At 48.9% G+C, this 23,231-nt stretch overlaps 1 protein-coding gene across 3 annotated transcripts in view; it reads left to right on the top strand.

Annotated features, from left to right (window-relative positions):
* The window catches only part of Tmtc2 (Transmembrane O-mannosyltransferase targeting cadherins 2), a 175,831-nt gene extending 156,433 nt beyond the window's left edge, over positions 1 to 19,398 (top strand). The window contains exons 8-10 of one of the 3 annotated variants that reach the window (XM_076815902.1): positions 14,442 to 14,582; positions 17,513 to 17,597; positions 18,798 to 19,398. In XM_076815902.1, the coding sequence (XP_076672017.1) occupies positions 14,442 to 14,582; positions 17,513 to 17,597; positions 18,798 to 19,129 (558 nt within the window). In that variant the 3' untranslated portion in view covers positions 19,130 to 19,398. The remainder of the gene's footprint in view (positions 1 to 14,441; positions 14,583 to 17,512; positions 17,598 to 18,797) is intronic. The other 2 variants (XM_076815904.1, XM_076815903.1) reach the window with 2 other exon arrangements.
* Positions 19,399 to 23,231: the final 3,833 nt, after the last annotated feature.

Below are 23,231 nucleotides of genomic sequence, written 5' to 3' on the forward strand. Positions count from 1 at the left end.
ATGAAAAAAAAAGGTTACACGAGGTGTTTCTACGGCGAAGTTCTAGTGACTCGAGTCGAGGGTAAACGCGTGACGACTGGAGCCCTTCCCGAAAAAGGAGCAGCGCGTCGATTACAACGCGAGACCCAAGGGGGTGAAATTCCAGGAAAGACGGTGGCGCATTAACGTTCATTCGTAGGCGCCTAATGCCTTGGCAGGGCCGGCGAAAAACCACCGAGAAGCTTTTAAATTACAAGCCAACAGCCTCGAACTGCGATCCACCTAGCCCACCCACCCTCCTCCCTCCCGACGGGCCGCAGGTTTTTGCGCGCAATTTTAATTTTAACGCGAGCCATTCCCCCAGCAGCTCGCTCGCCACCGCTACCGGCGCACTTTAATCTTCCAGAAGAACGTCCATTGTACGCCTCCACCCTCTACCCCCACCTCACCTTGTGTCCTCCGTGCTGTCACGCTCTCCTCCCCTGCTCCCGCCCGTGGAACTTTACGCGTCGACCGCCGCACCTTTGCCTGGAATGGCGAAAAAAGCGTAGGCGGGGCAGAGGGGAAGCTACGCGGGCACCGTTCGTCCCAGCACTCGCTCGAATTAAGCACTTTTGCTTTTACCGCTCCTCCACCTTTGTCCCTTAGTGTCGTCGGCGTCGTTCGGGCTTGCTGGAACTCGGCCGTTTGTCCTTCGGGCACCGCAAATGAGGGAACCGAAACGGGGCGTAGGGAACGCGAAGCGACGGGTGAGGCCTTTTGAGAGAGACGCATTCAAAGACTACGGTCGAAGCTTCGTTAATGCCGCGACCTCATCTTCTTCTCTGATTACTCCAGCGTCGCTGTTGCCTGGCCGTTTCTGTGGGAGGTTAGCGACGCTCCTCGGGCCATCCGCGGATCAGCCGCGAGCATTGGGGGCGCGAGCTCCTCCCGGTGTTTTTAAGTAATGAAAGCATCCGATGGGCGGCGCAGCTCGTCGAGGACGCTTATTAAGGGCGCCCTTTGTTGCGGGACTCTCGGAGATTCGATGTGATTCGGGTAGGGGGGGATTACAATGAGCTTCGAATGGCAGGATTCCGTGGGGATAAAGGGAATATATTTCCTCTGACAATCATTGCGGTAGCGTCTTGAATGAGTCGTGTAAAAGTTACATGTTACACTTTGTTTAAACAAATGATTGCAAAATTACATGTTTTGGTACATATAGAATCGTGTTCTGCGGGGGAAATAAGTAAACAAACATGTACAAGTCTCCAAAATTGTTTTTTTTATTCTAAAACGTTGTTTACAATATAATTTGTTAAAGAAATTGTTTCAATAAATTAATTTTATAAATCCTATGTCGGATTGGGAATCAGCGACCTCAAAAACCATTAACAATACACACATAGTCAGTAAATTAACTATACCTGTCAACTTCTAGAAAAAATTAGAATGACAAGAGTCATTACTTGACTACCCCACAAACTATGTGTTTCTGAGCTCAGTATAACAAAAACGGTGCATTTATCAAATATAGAACACCGTGAGAGTTTAACAAGTGAAGAGTTTTCGTCGTTGACAGAGACCACTCACATAATTATTCATGGAAAAATAACAGAGAAGAAAGCAAAATTATTTATGAGTGAATACAACTACAGATTCATTGATATTTAATTTGTTTATGCTAAACAAGTAAAGAACACATCAAAGAAAAAGTGAACTACCTACCGGCAATTAGCAAGGCAAATGAATACAAAAGTGAATGAATAAAAAAATAAACAAAAATAATGAAAAAATTATAACTCGACCACGTCTCCTTTCTGCAGCGAGAGATGGTATTCTCGTTAGTTTTAAAAGGAAGAGTTAATATGGCCAAATACTTTGGCCGCATTGTCTGTCAATATCTCTACTATCTCATTATCCCAAACATTGAACGGAAATAAACCTAGAAGTATATTTTAAATACGATTCTGTACACCGGTGACAAAAGAGGCTAAATGTAACCTCATTTACCTTTTATAGCCTATAAATCCAGAAAATACAGAAGGAAGCGAAGTGACGCTATTCATTCAACTGTTCGGCTTCTGAAGAAGTAACTGGTCTGCATTTTAACGCGTTTTTACGTATAGAGTCTGAAATATAGTATAGTTTTTAGTAAACTACCTCTTCATTTTCCCGAAAAAAAATGAACACCTAGGATCATTTGCCGCTTGGGTCTTTTTCCTTAAACCCGCCACTGCATACAGGTGTAGTGTCAGTGTGGAGGGGTATTAGATGCTGAAAGAAGAGCGCAGAGACTGTATAGAAGACAGGGAAGACAGAGGAGTTGATAAACCTCTTCCCCTCCGATCGCGCTGTTTCCTTCGACCTCCTTTTCGTCCCCGAAACTAAGAAGACCGGCTGAAACCAATTTCCATTCCCTTGGCCTGGCAGTCGTCGGGGCTCGGCACAGCTTCAAACTCTCATCAGTCATATTTCCCTCGCTGCGAACCGCCTCGAGCGGATTCATCGATCCAGCCGTCTGATTAAGACCGTCCGTATCTACTGCGCCGCTAATTCGACTAGCAGCCCCGAACGAATCCCGCTGCTGCTCGGGCGAAAAATTTACGACGCCCTCGAAACTCCGTTCTCACCTATCCACGATGATAACTCTTCGAACTTTGCGACACGCGCTATCGGGGACCCAAGGCAGCCGGCACCGCAGAAAAACCTCCACAGAAACCGGCCGACCAGCGTTGTCAACCGGACAGACACCGTCCTGCGAATTAGTTCAGCTGCCAAAGCGACGCGAAAATAATCGCGTCGCAGCCCTGTGGGTGTACTCCTCCCAGGAAACCATAATTTCGTTCTCGTCCTTACTCGTGGCCCACCCTCCACCCCTGTCCTTCTCCCCTCAAACTGAAAACAATTCCGGGGCGATTCAATTTCCTTCCTCCACGCGCAATTGAGCGGACCGGAGGTAGATAAAAATCATCCCGGGGGCCGGAGGAAATTTAATTTCGCGGGAACGATGCTCAAAGTATCGCGATACTTAAGAATGGGACTCGGTCAGGCGACGCGGCCCGAGTGGAAAAAGGAATCTCTGGAATCGTGCAGCGGAGTCGTTGCCCTGAAACTGCCCCGCTATTAGCAGCTAACGAGATTCCGTAGTTTCGACGTTGGATAGTCGTACAGACACCCACGGGGCAAGCATACGCCTCCACCTTCGGCGGCTACACCTTCCGTCTTCCAGGCGGGAGGCTCTAGAAGAGCCGGAGTTCCTTATCGATCCTTCGTCAAAGCGAAGCGAGCGGAACGGGCGGGCAAATCGTCAGAAACAGCCTGTCGAAGGGAAACGCGCGACCTCCGGCAGCACGATGGAGGTCCGCGCGAAAATGGCCACGCGAGGGAGGGGGTGGGCTTGGAGGGCTCCGAAGGGGCGAAGGTTGCTCGGGACCCGGTGAAATTTAGTTCCCGAAACGAGGGTCTAATCGCTGCCGCGATATCTCTCGGGACTTTACGATGCCGTGCACACACACGCGCGCGATCTTGAGGGAACAAAGGGAGAGGAACACGCGGCAGTGGGAACGTGCACACAAACGCTCCACGGGGACACCCTTACGTCTCGAGAAAGTGTACGTGCGGGGGTAAAACATCACCGGGCAAGATTACACCGGAGTTTCGCCAGTTTCCGATGTTTTATCGCGATGACCCCCCCAGCCCTCCTTGCCACCCGACGGAGAGGGTGCAGAGCGTGGCTGGCTGGCCGGCCGCTGGCGTGGAAAATCGGACGAAACTTCGGAATAATACGCTAAGGAAGCCCGCCCCGTCCCCCTCGAGCAGACTGGGCAAGAAAACTGTTATCGGGGATTCGTGATTCTCGTCGTCCCGAGACGCGCTCCACTCGACGAATTTCATACCCCTCGTCTAGTTCGCCACGACTTCGCCCAGATGCAAGTTTCCGGAGAGTCCCGAGGGCGACTGTGTCCCGTAATTTTCGGATTCTTTCGAATCTCTCGGATTGCATGAATCCAGAAACGCGGCAACTATCGCGTGGTTCTCGCGCGGTCGCTTCTCTTCGAACATCCCCCGAATCCCTCGATCTACGGAATCTACGGTATGAGGAACGTTGCCACGAACTGGTCAAGGATTCCAGCAATTTTTTTCGTCCGTTGAGAGATCATTGGAGACTCTTAACAACCCTCCAACTCTCATCAACTCGCGGATAGTTTTACTCCTACCCTTCCCATACCGCGGGGATGATTTACGAGCGGGCGCTGATAATTACTTCGGTTGCGTTAATTTTCGAGGCTGATTAAAACGTCGCGGTGAATCGGATAACGGTGGATAAACGGGTTGGAAAAAATTGTCTGCCCACCGCAGATAATCCTCTCTGCCCCGCCTCCCTTCCCCTGCGAACTTATGTATTCAGCGGCTAATCTAGATTCCCTTCGGAATTTTTAAGCGGATTTAATGCAAACGAGACGTCGAGCGCTTTCGGAAATCGCGAAAAACGTGGGCGTAGACGCGGCCCGCTCGCGTCTATCCCGCGATTTTCATACAAGCCCGGGGAAACAGCGCTGGAAAGTTGTATCCTCGAGTGGATCGGGCGATTGTTGGAAAAAATCTGATCGAATCACGGAAGAGCTGGAATTCGAGCGCTCAAAGGCTGGCCGGATAAAGACCACTTAGTGTGAAATTAATCGAACAATCGGTCGTTTCGACGAGTGGCTTGAAAACATAATCGAATTTCGACGGCCTCCTGCGTTTCATCGGCTGCCCGATTTGTAACCGGCATATCTAAAGTGGAATCGTAACCTAGTACGCGCCCAGCGCCCGGCAAAAACATATCTAATTACCGGAGTTAATTTTCAGGGGGAAAAGTCCCCGTCGCCCGTGATGAAATTTTAATTGAAGTCTACGTTCCATCGACGGCTACGGGAATCGCGATCGGTGTTCGTTAATCGAATTACCTCGCACCCGTCGATTCATCGCAGCCGAGTGACGGTGGACTGGGCCCGAGCGTTCTAGTAACAATCGAACGATTTAATGAGCGCGCCGTGTAAATAGGAAGAAACTTCCTCGAGACGTGGAGATCTTTTAACCGCCGCGGAAGTTTTAACTACCGTCCCGAGTTCTTCTTTTTTCTCACCCTCCCGTTAGCTTTATGACGCGAAACTAGACGCAATAAACATTCTATTGCCTCCGCCTCTCCCCTCCACGGGTTATCTGTGCCTTTTTCTCCCCCCTCGGCAACTCGCAGCCGTAGATACCCACTTGCAGTTTAATAAAAATTCTAGCCCCGGTCGAAATAGAACTTTGCGAAACGTGGCGGTATTAGTCGTCGAGTTTGTTTTCTTGAGTTTCAGCCCCGCTCGGTCTTCTGTATCCTCCTTGCGCTCGGCCAGACCCGATATCCACTTGAGTTCAAACGTTCGGTCGATACGTATCCAGATATGGAATCGCGGGGTTCGAAATATTCTCTCCGATTGATATGTGTTGCGTCAGTTTCAAACTGATAGGAAAGCTACTAGTTTCTCTTCTGAAAGTTCTCGCGATTCAACGCAAGCGTGCTTGCCCCTTGATGACCGTTGCGCGTCAAACACCACGGCAGGCGTGTAGCACGTGCACAGGGCGCCACGTGAATCTGTCGGGTCTCCAAGCGGTACTTTCTAAAAAAAGCCTGGTCAATAGGCATTGTAAATCATCCAGTTCACCATCGAGCGTAGCGCGACGTCGAATTCACTCGAGGCAGGTAGAAAGCCCCTTCTTCCTCGACACACCATCAATACCGCAGCGCGGACACCTCTATCCCGTAAAGGCTATCGCTGGGGAATACGAGTGTCAACATTCAGCGGCGAAGTAGTACAACTTTAGACTCCATTGAGCGAACGTCACTGTTTAGTCGTACATTAGCCAGACCACCTTGGTCGTGCCATTTGTTTAGGGAAAGTTCGTTCCCGTCCGCAGCTCCAACAGAGATGCGAAGGTATAAATCTCTATAGACTGCAGAGTCCTTGACTCGCGCTGTCGTCCTCGGAGCGCCGAGTTTTGACGCATTCCAGACCACGAGGATCGGGCTCTTGTGGGCACACCTTGGGTCCGACCGCTCAACGGTTTTCGCCAGCTAGCGGGCAGGTAAAATAATTCTTCCACCAAATGGTAGATTTAATTAAAAGAAATAACTTTTGTCTTAAAACTTTTTTTCTATCGCTTATAGTTCGCGAGTTATAACACAAAAACGGAAAATAGCCGAATTTCCAAGGGTTAATTTCACCCCCTTCGAGTGAATTTGAGCAGCAAACAAAAATTGCGTTGTGATCAGGAGGAAATCTCCTACCTATTCATAAAGTTTCAGAATTTTTTGAATTTTCGGGTTCGGGATCTTCCCTTGTAAGAAAAAAGTAACTTTATTGGTAAACTATTGTTGAATAATCAAGAACACACATATTTAATGATAAATTATATAAAAATAATACTTTATAACATACTTTCACTACAATATTTAACTGTTCGATGCACTTTTCAGAAACTTTTACACCCCTCGAAAAATATAAACGTTTCTCTTTCAATAATGGATGCCCGACTGATACTCAATTGTCAGTATCATCGTCTATTGTATCTAGGGATCTAGTATACAAGATTGCCTGAACAGTTCGTTATTTCTTTATCGAAATTTCACGATGTTCCATATTACGTGCCGTTTCATATTACCTGCCTTTACCCTGCACTTAAATGGTATCCAACGAACTCCATAATTCCTTCGAAATCACCTTGTTAACTTTGTTCAGTTTGTTAAGTTTTTGTGCTACATAAACAGTTTGAAAATCGATTGAACATTGTCCCTATTCGAGGGTGGTCCTTCGTAGTCGACACTCAGTTGCAAATTTAACAAACCCTGAACGAGTTCATTCAACCACGGGGAATTAACAGTCACACTTTATTATATCGAACTATCCCCAATTACGCACCAATTAAAATTCTCGCGTGCTTTCACTGTCAGTGGGGGTGTTGTGGAGTGAACATAGTACCACACGACAGTGTCCATACCACTCTCATTCCACATGCAAATTAACCAGCAAATTTTCAGTCAGCAAAGGCATTTATTCCTAGTAAACTACCTGTCTTCTCCGGAATTAGAATCCCCTTGCATTAGCTAGTCAAACGTAACGCTACCCAAGCTAATTTACCTCTTTAACCGATACCCTCCGTACTCGATTACTAACTAATGCTCCCAGCTCTCTATCCCTCGTTCCATTTTCGCTGCCATGAGTTCCTCTCCTCGATCAGCACCGCAAGCCGTAAAATCTGCTTGATCTATGAAGCCGGGAAGACGAATTACAATTTGCCCCCGCGAGCAATCCTCCGTCGAGTTCGATATTACGCCGGTACACTTCGGGGCGAGCAACGAGGCTCGATGCGAAAGCTCGCAGAGGCCATCGAAACATCAATCGGAGAGCAGACAGAAGTTAATCCGTTCCGCCTCGCGTTCTCTTAATCAGCCGGCTGATTGTTCGGTTCGCGGGAGGGAATCGAGACGCGTCGTCTCCGGAGGATCGTCTCTGAGAAACGATCCGTTTGATAAGGGGAGCGATTGTGCGTCCGGACGAATCAACAGAGGAGAAACAGAGGGCGCGGTAGATTGGCAGATTTCTTTTCTTCGTTCGGCCGGACGCGCCGGTATCGCGCGTTTACGGGGCAGGATCGATTCGACCGCGGTTGACTGCCGTAAATTAGCGACGCGCAGGGTTGAAACCGGTCGGACAATTTGCCGGCGGCGAGAACGGTTGTTTGCACCGCGCCGACCGCCGCGTATTTATCTAATGTAAATTTAATACAAGCCCGGTCGCGGCGAATTCGAAATAATTTTCCGAACTTTCGTCCGGCTTCCCCCGTCGGAGTTTGATCAATTTTCCCTTTCCGCGGATATTGTTTATTCTAGTCGAGCGTGTGCAAGCTCGCGCTCGCCCGGCTAACGTGAATTTAATGCAACTCCGCTGGCGGAATTAATTCGGGAATTACCATACGCGCCGCGAGCTACCGACGCGGCGTTTCCACAGCTTTTTGCGCCCCGCCAAACACCTCGGAAAACCTGCCAAAGTATCACCCTCCAGTGGGAGAGTTTCCCTCCAATTTAAAAGAGCCACGTACACGGGAAAGACAGTCGACTCTGCGGGCGAGCGTGTCCTCTGTTATCCCACTCTCCCTTCGACCCTTTCACGGAAAAATAGCAACCGTGGTCGCGGACTCGTTTCACCGCGGCAACTTCCACCGGAGAGGAACGCTTCCATCCTCCCCTTTCCTCGACGTTATCGCAGAGATCCACCCCAGCGACGATCCCCAAGTTGCAGGGTCGATTCATTACCCAAGAAGTGTCGTTAACCGGACGTAGCCGGTGTTCCCGGCCGGGAGAGACGCTGGGAACAGTGGTGTAATAATTGCGCGATTAACAGGACCGCAGTTTCCGTCGAGTTTTGCCAAATGGCCTCGGTGAACCAGAACTCGTGACGTGGCGTAGCAGTCCGCGGGATTAAAGCTCGCGGGCAAGAAGAGAAGCGTCTAGTGTCACGCTGCCGGCGTCGCGTCGAAGCATTAAGCGGCGCGCGTGCACGGCCGATTAAATCTGCGCCCGCGAAACCCCACGGGGGACAGCAAAAATGCGACAGCGGGGGACGAGGGAAAAAAAAAAGAATAGCGAAGGGAAAGAGTGGAGAAATTATTTCATCCGGCGCTCGACCGACTGCATGCACGCGTCGTTACCTGCATACGTGTCGGGAATATATCTTAATCCGCCGAAGCCCCGGCCTGAATATTTATGCGAGTCGCCGTTTGCGTTGTAAATCGCGACGCTTCCGCGCCGTTATATTTTCGTCCGCGCCACGAACCCCCCGGTGCGGTTCGAATGAAATCGTTGGGGAGCTTCGGCCGTGGGCGGGGACTGGTGATTTCTGTTTTTTAATGGGAACACATTGGGCGAGGGAAACGGGAATATTGCATTACCTATAACTTCAAGCCTGTTCAAGCGAGTTATTATAAAGTTTTACTGATGGCAAATTGGTTATTTGGCCGGCGCGTGCAATCGATAGGTCGGTGTAAAATGTGGGATTGTTAATGATTGTCGCTACTTTTTTGAATTATCAATGTTCCGCGACGCCGCAGCTGTTCCATCGTGTGGCAAAAACGGACACGTAGGTAGGGGAGCCTGGGGCAGATTGTAACAGAAAAAGTTTTCATAGTTTTTTTTCTCGAAAGTGGTTTCCTCGATCAGGAAATAATTTGCGTGATTTACTGCTTACATATGTGGTGAATTGATCGCGTGAAAGTACGTGGCAAAATCTTGGACAATTAGACGTCTAACTTCATCTTTAACGAATCTGAACCTTTGTTGCAATGTGCCCCAATCCGGGGTAAATTTTATTGTAACACATCTGTTTTACTTATTTAAATACCTACAAATATGAACACAAATAAACATTTCTAAAAAATATAAATGAAAACACGGATCATTAGGGTAAACCAACCAGTAATTGACTGCATACCAGTGAATGACCATTAGGCAAAGAAATGTCAATTATAAATTTAAACATTATTATATGTTTATAAATGGAGTGTAGTTGCACTTTAAATATCCTATGTTTTAGTTACGTGTATTAAGCAAACATTAATAAGTACAATTCTTATTAAAAGTATGCGGTCATTTACTGGGTTTCTACAGGTTTTGCATTTTATAATTGTTTTTTTTTTTAAATTACGATAAGAATAAGTAATTCAAGTATTAATCTCAAAGCTCCATAGATTCAACAATTCGGTAATACACTGGTTGGTTTACCCTATTAAACATTTGATATATATGAGTTAAACAATCATTATTTATTCATCTGATTCCATCAAAATCTTCTTCGCTTTCTTTACTTTTGCCTTTATACTTTTTTTTCTTCTACTTTTTGGATTCTCGATTGTCCTGTTGTTGGTCTAGAGCATCTTTTTTCCGATGTGTCAGCAAATAGTTTGCTTTATCACCATTTAGAGCGGAGTAAGTAGTAGCTAAACATCAAATTACTAAAATGCGTACACATTATAATAAATCAATGTGTACTGGATTCGTTTGCGACAAAGAAGCAAAAATTCAAACGGTTTCTAATAACTAAGACAACAATTACTAACGTGCTCTAAATACTAAAATTCTGGGCTATAACCACAAAATGAATACACAACGCTCGTTTGTGTCACTAAAACCGACGGTGCTAATATCGTCAAGCAGCTCTCGTATGCTGTGGGTTACCAGATTTGTCGTTCAAAAGATTTTACTTATGTTACAATTTACCCCGTGTTACAACCTACCCCGGTCTCTCCTCCACGTGACCATCTCCTATTGTTAGCGCGTGTCTTCCGCGAGCGGTGTAAATCAAAGATTAGGGCAAGGGGCAGATTTCGAATGCGCGAAACGCGAGCCCTCAATTTAATCCAATTATTCTCGGCGATTAGTCCTCTTGCCTATCGCACTCTACTCTCTCTCCCGCCGCCACCCCTTTCAACCCTCGAACACAAAGAGAGAGAGAGAGTCACTAGCCTAATTGGCCCGCTCGACTTACCGCCCTAATTGTTTGTCCCCTGCTCGCGACTCGGTGCGCGCACAAGCGGCGACGACAATGACGACAATGACGACAATGACGACGTGACGTCCCGTCTGGAACCGCCTCGAACCCTTCGCGCATCGACGGACCAGCTCCCCCAGCTGGCCGAGTTCCACTGTTCGCGAAACCCACGAACGTAATTATTGGCGAATTAACCGAGCCAACAGTTCGGTGGCCGAACTTCTGCCGGCGAGCATCGTCGATGAGGCCAATAATTCACGGATCGCTTCGCGAGACTGGCCGCCGGAAGTGGGCGATTAGCGCTGCCAGGTGGGACGGCTCATCCACGGCGAAGGGAATCCATCCGTTCGGCTCACACGTTGCAAACGGGGGATTTTCAATTTCGGGATGAAACTCTGAACGCCTGACAAGTGTTTAGATGTACCTCGCGCAGAGTTTCCGACACGTTTTAATCGCGCCTCGCACTGATACGCGCGTCCCGAGTTATCAGGTTTAACGCTGTCTGGCGGACCGTGGCGTCGCGCGCTTGATTAATTATTCGTCGGCAGCGATATTAATTTAGAGCGCGGCGACTATTCGACGAATCCGAAAATTTCGAGGAAAATGTTCTGTTAATTTTCCCCGACGAGGCAGCTCGCGCGCTAAATCGGGTTCCGGGGGCTTGATTAACCATTCATCCGAGGGGACGTCGCCGGAGCTAGACTTTCCCCCGATATCGCGAAGTTGCGACATAAAAAGGGAGAAGGATAAACTGCAACGCCGCCGCCCCCGCCGAATCCACGCCAGGGCTGAATTCCTTGTTAGACTGACCTGGAATCGTCAGGATTTCTACGTAAGCGCGTTACCAGCCTAATTTCCACTCGAGGAACAATGGCCCCCGGAACGAGTAGCTTGAGTTCTTTGTACATTCTTCGCGCAGTGTTTAAATCGTGTTTCCGAATACGAACATTGCCCGATATACGGGGAGCGCAAGCAGGGCAACTCAGAGCGTCAAAATCGGTAGAAATAGAAAATTAAAATCAATAAAAAAGTGAAACTTTCTAAAAACTCGAGAAAAAAGTGAATACTTTTTATTTCGTTTTGTTACATTTTTTATAAAACAAAAAGCTTTTAGTATTAAACAGATAGGATAAGCAGGACAGTAGTTGGACGCTTTAGCGGATTCCGATGTTTACATCAAGGTGTTTCTTAGAAATATCTGTTGTATTAGAAAAAAAATCAAAAGCGTTGCACGTAAAAATGTATAAATTTAAAGAAAAAAATTACTGTAAGTAAAAAGACTAATGTATTTAAGCATAAAATGCTGAAGATTCTACTCATAGCCCGTATCACCAGTAGATGGACAGTTTAGAACCAACAGATGGCCCTGTGTCTGGCTAGACGTATAAAACGTTTTATAAAACTACAAACGTTTTTTCTACAAAATAAAAAACACAATAATACAGATTAAAACTCCATCTACTGGCCTGCTTACCCTACCTAAAACGAATTCACTGACTGTGAAAAATTATACTTTAAAATAATTCTTTATAATTAAATATAAAGGGCGGCAAAAATGATTTCTGCCCAGAGTGACGGAAGAGCTACTTAGATCGGGCCCTGAATAGGAATTCTCCGAATCGATAGGAAGTCCTTCCTACAGCAAACACAATCCCCCATGGTGAAAGTGGAGCTGAACGCGTCACGTGATCTTCCCAACAAGATCGACTGGTGAAAAGCATGACCTAAGGGAGGCGTTTCGCGATGCATTTGTCAGGAGCGCGGCTGGAGGGGCAGGGAAATTGGAAGAGGATCGAGGCGATTACGCGGGAACAATGGCGGACGAGGGCGTCGATGACGGCGAGGCTGCGAAAGACATGCATCCAGCGGACTCGGAACGGCGCGGCGCTATCCCGACGGCTGAAAGGGGCGGCCGCGCGTAATGCTCTTGAAAAGTAGTCCAAGTGAATAATGACTCCGTACAATGGAGTTTCGAGACCTCGCGCACAGGGGAGGGGAGCTTAAACTTTCTTCGCATTCTTTCGCCGCCCCCGCGAGCCCCGCTCGTATTTACGTTTCTCGAGCGCATTAGCGCGTTCCTGGGTTCGTCGGCGGTTCCCTTCGACGCGTTCGTAAATTTTTCAGCGGCCAGCATCCTGCAGTGCCTTCGCCCTGGAATTATTCAACGACGCGTCGTTCCTATTTCACTGAAGGAATCGGTAGTCCATACGGTGCGCCGCTCGAGGTTTTTCCGCGAAATTTATGAGCGGTTCGGAGCAGCGGAGCGCGGCCACGAGGAGGATGAGCAACAGAGAGCAGGGGGAGGGGTCGGGATACAAGAAGCGCGAGACATCCGCCGGGGAAACTGGTTCAAGTGAATAATGACGCGAAACAATGCGTCAGGGCGCGTTCCATTTTGTAAAAAGCCGTATTCTTTGACGACGCGGCCACTTCCGCCGAGTCGCGGAATTGCTTTCACCTTTCGAGGGTGGCTGCGACTAGGTCTCTCTCTCTCTCTCTCTCTCTTGTCGTGTGCAGCCGCCGGAACGGTTTCTAAGACGAGCGACGTCGCGCGGCTTTTTGAGGAACGCGAACGTGCGCCGTTTCCCGAGCTTCCGAAAGCTATTCCTCTCGGGGACGGTGAGCCGCGTGGAATTTAATTGTACGCACGGAATGTTCGAGTCCGAGCACGACTCGTTTCAATTCGATCCACCTCCAATCCTCCCCGACGAATAGGGGCTCGTGCGCCACGCTCGTGAACGATATATCATCGGCCGCGAGTCGATCGAATTCTTATGAATCCCTCCGCGATTGCTCGCGAGCGGATACAGATTACCGCTCGATCCGATAGCAAAGTATCTGTGCGGAAACGGCGCGGGATCTGTCGAATCACGGGGCAATCGGGCTCGACTCAGCCGAGTCAGTTGGATATTCGACCTCGTTCCCTTACCGACGCTCCCCGCCATTTGTCTTCGCCACCCGCGAAAGACTTCTCTCCGACCATTCCGCGAACCTCCCTGGCCCGCCCGCCTACTACCCTCCTCGTCTCGCCGCCAGTGTCTAGCTGGCTCTCTCCCTCCTTCTCCCTCCTTTCCTTTACTTGGCTTCTTCCGAGCAGCACACCCGGCACGAACAAAATCATAAAAGTTTTAGCCTACAACTCCAGGACGCGGGGCCAAGCCCGCGCGCTTGGAAAGAAGCTTTTCGGTGTTAGTCGTTCCGTAACGCTCACGGTCGTTTGTGTTCCCATCTTGTTCCCTCCTCTGTGTATACGCCGCCTCTTTCCTCCACCGTACGTCGCGTACGTGTCTGGCTCGCGCGCGATACCACCATACGACTCGTATAGGTGTGAGTAGCAGCCGAGCTCCGTCGGCCATTAGCAGCAGCCGTCGCTCCTGAAAATCAGAAAACTTCCGAAACTGATCCCCCGCCCTCGCTGCCTTTCTCTCTCTCTCTCTCTTTCTCTCACCTACCTCCGGGCCAATTACTTTCAGCCAGGCGGATTTATCGTACGCGACTGGATATTAATTGTTCGATGCTCCGTTAAAAGGGACAGGGATTCATTTTCATTCGACACGCTACGGTCATTTGCTCTCCTGATTTCTCCACAAATATCCTCCTCTCGTGGCCACCATTTTTCGAGGAGGCAAGGGGAGATCGGTCGTTTGCATCTGAATCGAGGCCGTTTCGAGGTATCCGTGGAAACTAGCGTTAACGCGGCTTGCCAGAAGGAGGAAGCTCGACGACTCCGGACCACCTTTTAGCGAAAGTAAAGCGACGTAAACGCCAGGGGAATTCGCCGATCGCTTGTCAGACATCGCGCCGCGAGATTCCCCGCGTTCCCGTGAAAGCGAGGGGAGGGAAGAGAAACGGCAGCGCCGCGCGGCAGAACCGCGGAAACCCTGACGATCGACCCCGTTTTTACAGAGCGTTTACAATCTGCTGGGTGAAACTCTATCGAGGCTGCAACAGTACGCCGAGGCGGAGAGGTGGTTCCAGGCGAGTCTGGCCAGCCAGCCTGACCACGTGCCGGCCCACATCACTTACGGCAAACTTTTGGCCCGAAACGTAAGTAGTTACCAGTTTTAGATCGGTTCTCTTTCATCAGAGTGCGGGATCCAGTTTCCCCAAGTTTACCACCCTCCCTCTCCCCTACCGCTGCCCGCCGATATCACGAAATTCCACGAAATTTCGTAGCCAGAGATAGCCGCCGGCCAGTCTCGATACCGAGGAAAAACCAGCCGCGGGGGTTGGGGGCGGTATCTCTCGAGTTCTCGATCGCCAACTCGTCCGGAAGAGCGTTGCTCGCTCGTTCGCCAAGTGGCGTGTACCACGTAGTATCGTTCGACTTCCATCCGCGTCGCGCGCGATCATAGAAAATTTTCCACTGTCGTGAAACCCGCTCGCGACGATCCAACGGAAATCACGAGGAAGCTCGATCGTTGTCGGGAGGGGGTTGAAAAATGGTGGCCACGACGCCCCGAAAGTTCTCGCCTCGAATATGAAACGCGACCGCGCGGCCGCCGATAACCAAGCTGGATCCTCTCCGCCAGTCTGACCACGTACCGACCCGCATCACTTAGCAAACCTTCGACTCGGCACGTAAGTAGTTAGTACTATTTTGGCGCGGCGGCGCGCGGCTCGCTCGACGGATCCGGCGATAGGCCGGGGAATCGGCTGACCCACATCACTTAAAGGGGGAAGCCGCCGACGGGAAACAGCGCGCAGTTAAGCTGATTCGGCCCGATTCACTGGCCGCTCTGTGCTCCGGCCAATCATTGACCGGAAAACGGTATTTCTCCTGAAAACATATCTAACACGACCGACGATTACGCTCACTGAACCGAGATAGGGAGAGGCAGAGGGAGGAGAGAAAGAGAGAAAGAGAGAGGTGTTCTGTAGGCGCGCGATGTTCCACACGTACGTGCCTCGCTTTCTGCCACGAGCTGAAAGCCCGGCAGCTCTCTTTCCCACGACGGTACCTCGCGATCAATTAACCGTCCGTCGCGTAATTTTAATTCGAAAGCGCCGTGACGCGATTATCGACTACTTTTTTAACGAGCTCGCGCCCCTCGCCGTTGCTCGTTTTGGTCATTTCCATCGGCATTGTCGTTCCACGCGAACGTAGATGCATTGACACTGATTATCCCGCGCAGCCGACCGTTTCACGGCGTAACGTTGCTAAATTGGTAATTTGACGCTGCTTCTATCGCGCGCACGAACGAGCCAGTGTGACGAAATAATTCCAACTTGGACGTCCGTACAGAGCCGTCGCTTTGCAGTTTGCTGCTCCTTCTTTTCTGTTTTATATTAACCTTGCCGTACTGCGCGGAGCCAGGAGGGCCTTAAATTCAGCCGAATTTGTCGCACGGTTAACGATCATTCTACCAGCCCTCGTTCTCCTCGCTGCGAGACAATAGTGCGTTCGCAGAAGGAAAGCTGCACGGGATCGGGAGCGCTACTCCGGCGGAACGGCCTCGAAAGTGTCGCTCTTAATTTGTTCGACCCCATTCTGCGGGAGTAGCGCTTTTTACCTTTGTCCCGGCGGCAGGAAGTCCTCGCGCGGGCGGATGCGCGCCGCGTGAATTACGATGCTCGTCACGCGCTCGACGTGGGTCGATGAAAAGTCAATACTAGTAAACGATACGAAGCGTAATTGGAACACTTGGACGGTAAAACTTGTCGGTGCGTCGCACCGTCAATGAACTTTTCGTTCGCTCGTACGTGCAGAGACCTCCATTCCATTTCCCTTTCTTCTTACTTTTACGACGCTCGACCCTAAGGAACGAACGATTTACGCGTCGTTAAAGGTCTCCGTATCTCCGTATCCCTTCGCGTTGCGTTCGTGGGGAAGCAGGGTGAACTGTACGAGGATTGGCACCCTAAGCGGAGATCCGAATTGGAATTAATTTTCAGTTATTATCGATGATTATGGACTTCCCATTCAAATAAAACATCTTGTGTACCCATCTTTTGCTTTAAAGATATATTAATGAAAAACAAAAATAGGCCGTTGCAGTGGCGTTCCCCCTGAAGCTGCGCGACGAGCAACGTTCTTCTAACATTTATTAGGAAATAACACGTGACACGTAGTAAGAAAGTAAGATAATTTATGTATATACCTATTTTTGTTTACCATCAAAGTGTTATTTCATGTCTATTGTTCTATGGAGCATTCATAATGAGATACCTATGGATATACCTATTATTGAGAAGCCAAATAATGTTGAAAACCCAGTAGATTTCGCTTTTTCACAACAAGAGTTCATATGTGTGAAGTTGTCCTCCATTTTGTGAAAAATTACAAAATCATTGTACTAGTTCGTACCAGTTTTGTACCGCGTTGTAGTACCGTTAAAAGTTTTCAAAAATTCGATACCGTTTTCGAAAAATTGAGAAAACCAATTTTAATGTTAGCCCCTCCTTTCTTAAAAACATCGTTTTTCTTGATTGCACTGCATTGTAGTAGTTGCAGCGAGCATTATACCGTTCGAAGAAATGGTCTAATAACATTGTTTTACAACAAAAATAAAAAAAAATGGATACTGTCCCAAATCACTTATTATTTCCTAATAAATGTTAGAAGAACAGTTCCTCATTGCTAAATGTTTCTCTCTATTTCAGTTTCTTTTCATCCTCCTTATCAAAATAAGAAAATTTAAGAAAACACTTAAAACTCAGCCCTTAGTCCCACTGCCACCTTTAAGAATTTTTTGGTGGTATTGCCAGATGTAAAATGTGTAGTTCACCTACTGGAACTGGCAGTGTTGTAGTGTAAGGAAACTAAGAAATTGTAAAAAGGTGCTCTCTAACCTCGTACTTGTTACCATTTGGCTTTTTAATCAGGAGTGCCAATGACTAGTGCAGTTGACCCTACTGCGATTCCAATCACATTGAAATAAACTCGTTTCCACCGCGCCCCGACGAACCACGTGAACAATACCCCCGCCTGATCGTGTCGCCAATTATTCAAGGCTCGTTTGTGGTTTCTTCCGCAGTCGAGCCGCGTGCTGGAGGCCGAGAGGTGGTTCCTGAGAGCCCGCAGGCTGGCGCCGGACGATTCGAGCGTGCACCATCATTACGGTAAGGTGTAACCGCCAGATTCTCTAATTACGAGCCCGAGGACGAGAGGCGGGGGAGAAAGAATCAACGAGCACGAGGAATTGAATGCACGCGTTTCTCTGTCTCTCCCTCCCCTCCCACCTCTCGATTCCCGAGCGTCTCTCTCGGTTACCTATCGGCGGGAGACGATAAGAGGGCCCGGATCGTTATTGAGGCAATGAAATACGACCGGGCTCTTAAGCGTGCCCCCCGCGGTCGCCGAGCAAATTGGTGTGGCCGTTCGCCGATTCATCCGCCGCTCCCATTGTAACGAGCGGTATAATTGATTCGCCGAGAGCCTCTGTGCGTCGCGAGGACGCCGGGAACTTTAGACACAAGCCTCCGACGATGCAATCGAAGGGACAACGTTTACGCGATGCTTTGAGAGCCTTGCGAGAGCAGTCTGATAGGTGAGGAGAGAGGAACGCTTGAGCCGGTATAAATGCCGCTTGAATATGTTTCCCGAGGATGCGAGTAGACTCTGAGAGGGGCCACGAGAACAATAAAGCAGGTTAATCGAAATGCGTAGGCGACTAGGGAAAATTAAAGATGTCGGCGGTAGATCGACGGGTATTGAGATTCCAGAAAATCTTAGCGACTCCAAGCCTCGTCGTTTTTGCCCCAGTGCCTCTGTTGGGTCAGACAGTTTTGGCTGACCCACGGTCCCCTTTCACTGCCTTTGGCTCCTCGTGGAAAATCTCTGCAGCCTGCTTTTCAGAGGCGCCACACGCGACCATCGGTCAACCGATTCTTTGCGGCCGGGATTAATCTACTGGCGGAAAAAAAGCCACGCTCGAGTAGTATTTCCCGCGCGTAAAAAGCGGCGCGGTTTATCTCTCTTAGCGGCACGCGTCATTAGGCAGTGGCCCGCGAAAGGTCGCGCTATACATCAGCCTGCAATTTATGAGCGCGCGTCGTCGAGTAGCGGGGCGAATTTTTAGGAAACGCCGTTGACGGATCTTGGCTATCCGGGAGTATTATTCGTGAACAGGGATTTGGTAGGGGGAGGCGCATATAGGTAGAAGGGGTATAAGTAAATCCAAGTGGATGTGTGTAACAGAATGTTCATTCATTCTGAATACATCGCTTGGGGTACATTCGAGACGTTCAGTCCCGCTTATTTATTATAACAGCGTTACTTTCTGGGACGATGATTCTCAGGTTGCTACTACTGGCTTGCAGGGCTGTTCCTGACCTCGCAGGGACGTTTATCGGAGGCGGCGGAGGAGCAGCTCCGCGCGGCCGAACTTTCCAGATCCGATTACGAGCTGGCGATGGCGGCCGCGTCCGCGCTGCGCCAGGCGGACCGCCTCGAGGACGCAGAGATCTGGTACAGGCACGCGGCCACCCTGAGGCCCCACGAGGCTCGTAGCCACACCAACTTAGGGGCGATTCTTCACCTGAACGGCAAATACAAGCAGGCGGCGGCAGCGTACAGCGAGGCGCTGAGGCTGCAGCCCGGCGACGCCACGACCATCATGAACCTTCACAAATTGGCGGCGATTCTGGCGTGACCTCGTGACGCCGGCCGCGAGAACGCCGTGACGGTGACCAGAGACAGCAACGAGAGAAACGAGTGTGTGTATTATAAGATGACCCCACGAAAGACCCACTATCATCGACTCGCCGTAATTCCTCACCCGACGTCTCCCCGATCTTCCTCCCGATATTCGTTTATATCCGTCGACCAGCGCGTCAATATCGCGGGAATCTTGGCGTGCTGTCGACTCGTATCGCCTGCTATGGTATGTAAAGAATAAAGCTTCCTTTATTTTTCTCTAAAGTGATTGCATTTACTTCTTACCCATATCAATTCCACTTTATATCCCATCCTGCGTGAGGGAATTGTGTTAGAATTTGAACGGTGTTAGAGAGGGTAGTTGCCTACAACTCCTAGCTCCTAAGCGAGTTAGAATGCTACTTAAGCTGGGTTTGCACCTGACGAGTGACTCGGCCGAGTCATCGGTCTTGCTACTCGGCCGAGTACACTAGAATATGCGTTCAGACTGGGCGAGTGCTCGGAACAGTGGGCTCACTCGAGCACTCGTCAGGTGTAAACTAAGCATTAGTGGAGAAGGTAGGTGATTAGAAAATTAGAATGGTATTGTAGAATTTAGAATAGAACGGGGTACTGCGGTATATCTTTTCTGCATCGTATCCACACTGTTTCATCACTGCTGCCATCCAGTCACTGTGGACTCCAGGATAGTTGGTGGGTCCCACAATGTTCGTACTACGAAGTAAGCTACGGCAACAGTACTTTCACATTACTTCTGGAATATCTCTACTTTTCGCCGACTCCTGACTATTCAACTTCGTCGCAGTTGCAGCAATTCATAAGAAAATTGCTTCGAAATCCATCCACGTTACAGGCAACTGGAAAGGAAGCAGAATTTCGGCCTGCACCTGCAAGAAAGGCTAATTATCGCCTCGCAACTTCTCTTGCAGGTGCAGCGTGAAAATCTGCTTCTCTTGCAGATGCGGTGCTTCATAAACAGGGTGTTCCGAAATTGTTTGCACGATTCTTGCACCTGCAAGAGAAGCTTTTACGGCTCGCCACTTTGTTGCACCTGAAATGATAGCAAAATTTCGGTTTGCAATTTTGTTAAGGCTCTTAGGAAGGCAACAATGTTGCAAATTGGGGTTTTGATCTGCGAACGCGCAAATTTCATTTGCAACTTTGTTGGGAAAAATTTGTCGTTTGCAACTTTGTTCGGGCTTTTAGGAAGGCAACAATGTTGCAAATCGAGATTTTGGTCTGCGAACACGCTAATTTCATTTGCAACTTTGTTGGGAAAAATTTGTCATTTGCAACTTTGTTCGGGCTCTTAAGAAAGCAACAATGTTGCAAACCCAGATTTTGGTCTGCGAACGCGCAAATTTCATTTGCAACTTTGTTGGGAAAAATTTATCGTTTGCAACTTTGTTCGGGCTCTTAGGAAGGCAACAATGTTGCAAACCGAGATTTTGGTCTGCGAACGCGCAAATTTCATTTGCAACTTTGTTGAAAAAATTTGTCGTTTGCAACTTTGTGGCGTTTTCGCGGGAAGCTTAAAAGCAGTTTGCAAACTTATGAACTATAATTGTGTGTTGTGCTCTGTGGTGTGCTGTGGTGAGCTGTGTGATGTGGTGTGAAGTGGTGTGCTATGTGCTGTGGCGTGCTCCGCTGGGTTGTGTGCTGTTCGGAGTGTAGACTATGAAGTGTGAATTGTGAACTGTGCTGTGGGTCGTATGATATGTGATAATGGAGAAGTAAACGATTGGTGACTGCTGTGATAATGATATCGAAGTGATGTAAAAAGGATGTAGCAATGGTAACAGTGATCCGTGTATGAACAGTGTAGGGTCAATATTGCAACAGCTGTATACGTACGAAGGAAGTGCGAGGAGAACTGGAAAAGTCTATCGAATGTGGGATCGTGTGAAGAGAACCATATAAAAGGCTAATGAAACAGAAAAATACGGCGAAGAAAGTGAGAAGGAAAATCTTTTCTTCATCATCATCATCATCTTAATCAGATGATATTTAAGTGAAATGTCTTTTAAGAATGCATTTATGTTGTTTTATGTCATAGAGTTTAATTCTACGATTTTATTTGTTCAGTAATTCTTTCAAGTTTGTTATAGTTTACTTCCTTTTTATGATATTCCCTTTATTTCATGTTATTGACGAAGAGAATAAATATTTTTTAGAAATTCAATGTGTTGCTTACTCTTACAATTCACTGATCAAGTCTCCCCTTCAGTGGAGGATACTTGTGCAAAGCATCACTGCCAGAAAATGTTGAAGTTCACTCATTAAAATTAGTTTTCAGCTCTGAAATTTGTACAAGTATATTGAGAATACTCTAAGAATCACAACTTACATAATTAAATACAAACGAAGCAAACCATTATCATTATTTTAATAAAAAGAAAGCAAAACTGTGATCAACCATCCCACCTTTCCCCTACAACATGTATCAAACATACGAGGTATGCCAGATATACAGGGTATTCAGTTTTAAATCGATCCAGGCGAGTACCTTTGTTACCATTAAGAATATTGAATCCATTTCGAGGCAATGCCTGAATGGTTTCAGGGCTGGAATAATTCCATGTAAGAGTATTTCCAAAGACAGAGGTCCGAAGCGTCCGAGCGAGTCTTAATTATTCTCGAAGGGTTGAACTCGCTTCGCCACGGGCGTTTGGCGCGGATCTCCCGTGCCCCCGTCGCCGTGGCAGGGCGCTGAAGCTCCATTAATATCGAATCTACTTGCACGACGCCGCCGACCGAGGAATATTTAAGTTTACACTTTAAATCGCAGCCCGGAGCGAGTGGCGGCCGCTAGGCCACAGGAGAAAGTGGGCGAAAAAGACGGATGAGGGTAATAGCGCGAGAAAGGTAGACGCAGAACGACGGATGGGGTTTGAGGAATAGGGGTAGAAAAGGAGGGAACGAAGCCACCTGTCGCTCCCGTCGCCCTGCCAGAGACAGTCTCGACAAACACTCGACAGGTGCCGCGGCGGTTACCCACCTTTATTCCGCGAAGAACTCGCTTCGTTATCTTTAAAGCGGAACTCGTCGAGACGAACGAGTGGTTCGTTTAGTCGGTTCACTCCGGGCCACGTCGCGTGCCATTTCGTTTCGACCTTTGCCAGCCCCTTTTTGTCTCCACCATCACTTACACCCCTGCGCTCCCTCCTCTTCGCCTCTCCATTAATATTCCACGCGTACTTAGCGTGCTCCGCGCCCCCCTACCCTCTGAGCTTCGATTTTTACAGGTGGCCTCCAAATTGGGCAAAAATAACAGCGATCTTCCAAGTTACTTTTTTTTATAGAGATAAATAAATATCGACTGCCCGCAGCTCTCACCTGCCGCCACCTGTCCTGTTGGTCCGCGCCCTGCAGCGCGTACCGCCTCGAGAGGGTCGAGAGGGCAGCGGGACATTTATTACGCCGAAGGAGCCTCTGGGGAGCTGGTCGACCTCTCGATACAATAGCTCCGCTGAAACAGAAGGCTCGTGCTCGAAGAAACCGGTGAAAAGCACGGGACGATGCGGCGCACGGTTAATGGCCGTCGTTTTCTGCTCTGCTCGCTGCGTAACGGGGCTCGGGGGTTGGTGTTGGATACAGACTTGCCTCGGTGGAAATGCAGCCGCGGGAGTTTAGCACGCTGAGGGGACGAATACGTCGTCCCGTCGTACAATGAAGTCGCCTGCGTCTTCCTGGAGACGGGGGTTGTTAACGAAAGGGCTGCTGGGATATCAAGTGGCGCGAGCTCGCGATTAAAGTCGAAGATAGGTGGTTTAAGGGGTCAACGAATGTCTTATAGATTGTACGATACTCGAAATGAAATAAAAATCGCAGAAACCTAACCCGGACCTTAATTGAATTGAATAATTTTCCTCTTACCCGCCACCCACGCGGTGTTACGTATTCCCACGCCTAAATCGCGTCGAATTAGTACCTAGAGCAGAGAAGCGGAGGGGCTTCGATTCGCCGAAGGAAATCGACGTAAACCGTTGGAGCGAGGAAACGTCGCGTTTCTCGACGGGGGTCAGGGCTTTTCCCCGGCTGGAAAATCCTCCTTAATTATCGGGAGCCGTGCGGGATTAAGGCGCGCGGGTAGCGGC

This window comes from Andrena cerasifolii, chromosome 7 (assembly GCF_050908995.1).
Source record: "Andrena cerasifolii isolate SP2316 chromosome 7, iyAndCera1_principal, whole genome shotgun sequence".
NCBI classification, from domain to species: Eukaryota; Metazoa; Arthropoda; class Insecta; order Hymenoptera; family Andrenidae; genus Andrena; species Andrena cerasifolii.